Below are 6,550 nucleotides of genomic sequence, written 5' to 3' on the forward strand. Positions count from 1 at the left end.
CTCTCTCTCTCTCAAATAAATAAATAAATAAATAAAATCTTTTTAAAATTACTGATTGAACATATGTTATATTTCATATTCAAAAACTAAAGATATTTGAGACAGTAGTAAGCAAAGGCAGGAAAGTTTAATTCCTTCACTACTAGCTTGAAGGATTTAAGCCTTTAGTCTCTAGTCATAGAAGCCTCTGGATATTTTTGTGGAAAAAACTACAAGATGTGAAGTAAGCTAAATACATTTTAGAAGACTCAACTGGGGGGTACCAAGGTGGTTCAGCCAGTTAAGTGTCTGAGTCTTGGTTTCGACTCCAGTCATGGTCTCACAGGCTCTGGACTCAGTGGAGAATCTCCTTGAGATTCTCTACCGCTGCCCCTCCCCCACACTTGTGCACATGCACTCTCCCTCTCTCACTCAAATAAATCTCAAAAAATAAATAAAAGATTTAACTGATAGGGACGCCTGGGTGGCTCAGTTGGTTAAGCAGCTGCCTTCGGCTCAGGTCATGATCCCAGCGTCCTGGGATCGATTCCCACACTGGGCTCCTTGCTCAGCAGGGAGCCTGCTTCTCCCTGTGACTCTGCCTTCCACTCTGTCTGCCTGTGCTCGCTCTCGCTCGCTCTCTCTCTGACAAAATAAATAAATAAAATCTTTAAAAAAAAAAAGATTTAACTGATAATAGTCTCAGAGCAGTAGTGCACCATAATGGGTTTGGGATCCTCTGAAACTGAGTTTGGGCTACTTCTCACTCTCTATTTGTGGCTTAAGCTTCAGGTTCCTCATCAGCAAAGTGACTATGATAAATATGTACTCGCACCATAAGGCTGGTTTCTTTTTTAAAAGGTTTTATTATCAAGTAATCTCTACAACCAAGGTGGGGCTCCAAACTCAGGATCCTGAGATCAAGAGTCGAGTACTCCACCCACTGAGCCAGTTAAGTGCCCCAGGACTGATTAGAGAACTAGATGAAATGATACAGTTAGAGATCATAGCATAGGCTCTACAAAATAACAGGGGATCAGTAAGTATTACTGTATTTTACTGAATTCAAAAGTAGTCATTAATTCTAAGATGCACCGTTACTTATGTGCTACCAAGAAAGAAAAACAGTCAATAAAGTTATTATAAACCATCAATTACAAGATGCACCCTGATTCAGGTGCATATTATAATATATTAAATATGCAATTACTTTATTATATTTTATGTAAAGAAGAATAGTACAGTAAGTAGCCAATCTCACTTAAAAGAAAGAAGGCACTCTGTGTGAACAATAACAAAATTATTCCTTAGAATTAACAACAAAATTATTATTATTATAATATCTGAAGGACGTTGTGCTGAAATTAAAATGGTATTCAGGAGGATATTTTAGAAGCTTATGTATATAAGGAATGGCAAAAGAATCCAGTTAATGGTATCTGAAAATTATTTGTACTTCTCTTGCAAATATTCTCTGATCATGAAATTATAAAATATCATAAAAAATAAACTTGAGTTTTCAAACACCTATGCAGTTTTTACTCTTATGTACTAATGTTTCTCAAGGCCAATAATACAGGAAAAATGATAGAATTAGGAAGTTTAAAATGTGGTGATCCAAAGCCAGTATTTCACCTATGTATCTCACTAATACATGAAACTTCAAGTGAGTTTTCAAATGCAAGTTTCCAATGAACATGAAACACACAAAAATTTCAAAATGAGAGAATGATCATACCACGGAAGATGTTCCCTGGTTAAAAGATAACACGAAGTAAAAAGAGAGGATGTATTTACATCCTAACAAAGAATTATTAAAGGAAACAAATATACTTAAATTATATTAATGACTTACTTCACTGGAAGGATTTAAACAATCTTCTCCTGACTGTGGAAGGTTGGGGCTGAAGGCCATTAGGTCGGTCTTGGGAGCGCCCTCCCCAGAGCACACCCTCTGCCGCCTCTGCTGCGAGTACGACCAGCTCCCCACCGCGCTGGAGCACACGAGCGTGGGCTTCCCAGGCCCGCACGCGCCCTCCCTGGGCGGAGCCGAGCACCGCAGCGCCGTGTACAGCAGCAGCGTGAGCACCAGCAGGCTGGACACCGCGCAGATGGCGACGATCAGGTACACGTTGACGTCCACCAGCGCCGTCTCGGCGCCAGCGGCGCCCGCCAACACCCGCGACGACGCCTTTGGCGCCTGGCCGCTCTCCACCAGCGACAGCAGCACGGTGGCCGTGGCCGTCAGCGCCGGCTCGCCGTGGTCCTTGACCAGCACCAGCAGGCGCTGGCGCGGCGGGTCCGCCTCGTCCAGGGGGCGCGTCGTGCTGATCTCGCCCGTGTACAGCGCCACGCGGAACGGGCTGCGCGCGCGCCCCCCGCCGCCGGCTGCAGCTCGAACGACAGCCACGCGTTGTAGCCGGAATCCGCGTCCACCGCGCGCACCTTCGCCACCACGTGGCCCGCGCCCACCGACCGCGACACCAGCTCGCTCAGCGCGCCGCCCCCGCCGCCCGCGCCGGGCCGCGGCAGCAGCGCCGGCGCGTTGTCGTTCTCGTCCAGCACGAACACCTGCAGCGTCACGTTGCTGCCCAGCGGCGGCACCCCCCGCGTCGCGCGCGCTCACTTGGAACTGCAGCAGCTCCAGCTCCTCGTGGTCCAGCGGCTGCAGCGCGTACACCTTGCCGCTCTCCGCGTGCACCGACACGTAGCTCGACAGCGCGCGCTCGCCCACGCGCCGCTCCACCAGCGAGTAGGACACCCGCGCGTTCTCCTGCGCGTCCGCGTCCCGCGCCGACACCGTGAAGATGTGGCAGCCGGGCGGGTTGTTCTCCTTCACGAACACCGTGTACTCGGGCTGCGCGAACGCCGGCGCGTTGTCGTTCACGTCCGCCACTTCCACGGACACGCTGGCGGTGGCGGAGAGCGGAGGCGATCCTCCGTCCCGTGCTGTCACCACCAGCTCGTAGTTGGACACGCTCTCGCGATCCAAGGCGCTGTCCAGCACCAGCGAATAGTAGTTCTTGAAGGTGGACACCAGCTTGAAGGGGACATGGGGTGTTAGTGAGCAGGTCACTTGGCCGTTGGCGCCAGAGTCACAGTCAGACACGCTGATCAGGGCGATGACGGTGCCCACCTGAGCATCCTCTAGCACCGGGAGCGACAGCGAAGTTATCATTACCTCAGGGGTATTGTCATTCAGATCCAGAACTTCCACTAGGACTGTACAATGACCTGACATGGAAGGAATTCCTTTATCAATGGCGTTAACTTGAATTTCATACTCATTATTCTCTTCGAAATCCAATTTCCCGTAAATTCTGATTTCACCTGTTTCTGGATTTATTGAAAACATGCATTTCTCACTCACTGGCAAAATCAGTCTGATTCCATAGAAAATTTCTCTATTCACCCCTTCGTCTGGATCAGAAGCGTTGAGGTGAATCACTCTCGTGCCGTTTGGGACATTTTCAAACAGCACTACTTTATAGCCAGGCTTATCAAACTCTGGAGCGTTATCATTCACATCCAAAATGCTTATTTTAATCTGAACAGATCCTGTTAGCTCGGGCTTACCTCCATCCTGGGAGGTCAGCAATATATTAAGTTCTGGAGTTTCCTCTCTATCCAAAGACTTCCGTAGAACTAGTTCAGGCAATATACTTTTGTCGTTTTTCGTTATTATTTTAAGAGTAAAATACTCATTTAGACCTAACCTATAGGTCAGAAGAGAGTTTACACCGATATCCGCATCCGAAGCGCCCTCTAGAGGAAAATGAGAATCTAACGGGGCAGATTCAGAAATCAGTACCTTTTGCTCTTCTTCTCTGAACACTGGTGGGTTATCGTTAATGTCCTTCACCTCCACCTCCACATGGAAAACCTGCAGCGGCCTGTCCACGATCACCTCCAGGTGAATGCTACACTCCGCGCTCCGCCCGCACAGCTCCTCCCGGTCGATCCGAGAATTCACAAACAAAATGCCATTCTGCAGATTTACTTCCAGAAGGTCCCGGCGTCCTTTGGACGCCACCCGGAACAGGCGTGGGACCAGCTCTGCCAGCTCCAGCCCTAGGTCTTGCGCGATGCGGCCCACGAAGGTGCCGTGTTTGGCCTCTTCTGGGACCGAGTAGTGGACCTGGCAGCTCCCGGGTTCCCCCGCTGCAAGGAGCAGAAGCGACAGCAGCAATCGCGGGGCTCCTGGGCCTCCTCTCCAGGAAAACACCATTGTAGTTAACAAGATCTCCGAGGTGGGACTGTTGGTTTTAAGGGATCACTCACCTGCGAACCTTTGTGAGCAGTCTCCCTTCCTGTAGGTGTAGATATAGTAAAATTTACCCAGCATTCCGGTCAATATGGAGTCGATCCTATTCTGTCAAAGGTTGGAATCTGGGCGCGCAGACAAAATTTTTCCTTTTCACCTTCTGAGTGTACAGCGACATCATGTGACTGATTATGTAAGTACAAGACGGATGGTGAGGTTCTTTCTAGTTTAGCCACTTCTCGGGACACATTAAATTTTTTGACCTTTGGATGTTTTCATGGATTTTTTTGTAAATGCTTATTTTTTTAATGTATAAAATATTAGTAACAAAGCACATTCATTTCTATTATACTGCAGTTTTTAAAATATTCTGCTTCAAAGTCTATCATAATCATTGAAATACAGAATGTCAGAAGCAACTCTTTGCCTATCATGGAGAATAAAATAAAGAATAATATACATCACGCTTGGCCTTATTTTGCTTACAATTCTCACTTGTAACGACTTTTATCCTTCACAAGCACTTCACTGTAGGACTTTAGGAGAACCCCCCCCCAAAAGAAACTAAAGTATTTCTACTAACTAAATATTTCATTCATATAAATTATTTTATTCATACTTCCGTTGGATATAAAAATTCATCATAAATGTGGAATATGTCGTTTTTGGTTCCTTGATGCTCAAATGCAATGACTTTTCATACAATGCTCTTATTCCCATAACATATTAAAATGAAGCTTGGGTACAGATCCTGTAAGGTTTCACTCTAGCAGGAGGAAAGCATTTTCATGTAAAATGTTGAATCAAAACCTCCAGATTTCACAGTATTCTAAAGTGGCTGTGGATCCCTAATATGAAAAACGTCTGTGAGATGCTTTGGAGCCCAGTCTCTCTAACTAATGAATATAAATTTCAAAATGAACTTTTGGTCTCCCTTTAAATGTGCCCTTCAGGCCAGTTAGTAGTCCCTCAAAATCTGCTTCTCTTCAGAAAATCAGAATGGAAAAAAAAAAAAAAAGAAAGAAAACTAAATCAGAATGATGACTATGATGCAAGAGAGAATCAAAGGACTTTTCATAATTTTATTAATTAATTCAAGATCAGCTTTAAGGGAAAACAAAACACAGAAAAGATTCCACAGCTAACTGTAAACAAATACAGAGTTTATAAGCTCATTAAAATTCAAGTCAAAATCTTTAAGCCAACAATTTGTCACCAATCCTTTTACATATAATAATGAAGGGAAGTGAGATAAGAAATCTTTATAAAACCAGGAAGTAATAATAATCATCCCACAAGTAAAAGATAACTTAAATCAACTATAAAACTGGTTCTAAAGTAATCTAAAAATTTTGAATTTTTATGCTTTTGGGCTATTTAAATTGTCTAACACCACTACCCTGATTCTTCATTTTCTATCTTCTATTTTCAAAAAAAGTCAATGTACAATGATTGTTTAGAAACTTTATTGAAAAAGTAGTGTGTTAGTTATGTAGTCCTCACACACTGTTAGACATAATTAAATTACTAAAGAGATAAAGAACATCTAAAATTAGCTTAATACTTAAACTATTGAACTAGAAGATGGAAATTATATTAAAATTATAATTTTACACCATTGAATTGTAATCCTGAAACTAAAAATAAGTATGAAAGACACAAAATTTGTAGAAAATAGCTCATATAATTTGGAATTATCTAAAACTGTACATTGACTACTTGTATACTGTAAAAATAAGAATTTGCACAAATTTAGCATGTACTTAAAATATTCCAATATCTTTATTAATTTATATGACATTGAGCCATTCCAAAAACTTCATCTGGAGATGGATAATAATGTGTGCCCTACCTAACATTCACATTTATACATTTACAGTTTCATAAGTGATATGATAGCTTAATCTTTTAATCTTTATCACTTATGAAACTGTAAATGTATAAATGTGAATGTTAGGTAGGGCACACATTATTATCCATCTCCAGATGAAGTTTTTGGAAACATTTTGTGTTTTAATTTGGTTGCCTACTATAGAATAAAGAAATTTTAGCCCCTAAAGCTAAAGAGGAGCAATAGCCACATATGAATTTCATCAAATTCTCAAAGAAAGGGTGCCTGAGGGGCTCATTGGGTGAAGCCTCTGCCTTCAGCTCAGGTCATGATCCCAGGGTCCTGGGATCCGGCCCCTGAATTGGGTTGTCTGCTCAGAGGGAGCCTGCTTCCCCCTCTCTCTCTGCCTTCCTCTCTGCCTACTTGTGATCTCTGTCTGTCAAATAAAAAAATAAAATATTTTTTAAAAACAAATT

At 43.3% G+C, this 6,550-nt stretch overlaps 1 protein-coding gene across 1 annotated transcript; it reads right to left on the reverse strand.

Annotated features, from left to right (window-relative positions):
- Positions 1-1,807: 1,807 nt before the first annotated feature.
- LOC123390770 (protocadherin alpha-12-like) lies at positions 1,808-4,445 on the reverse strand. Its single transcript, XM_045075389.1, is given in 3 exon segments — positions 1,808-2,341; positions 2,344-2,586; positions 2,588-4,445. Coding segments are annotated over 3 exon segments (2,382 nt in total). The 5' UTR covers positions 4,208-4,445; the 3' UTR covers positions 1,808-1,822.
- Between the last annotated feature and the right edge of the window lie 2,105 nt (positions 4,446-6,550).

The sequence above is a fragment of the Mustela putorius genome, unplaced genomic scaffold (assembly GCF_011764305.1).
Source record: "Mustela putorius furo isolate JIRA1106 unplaced genomic scaffold, ASM1176430v1.1 tig00000145_pilon_pilon_pilon, whole genome shotgun sequence".
NCBI classification, from domain to species: Eukaryota; Metazoa; Chordata; class Mammalia; order Carnivora; family Mustelidae; genus Mustela; species Mustela putorius.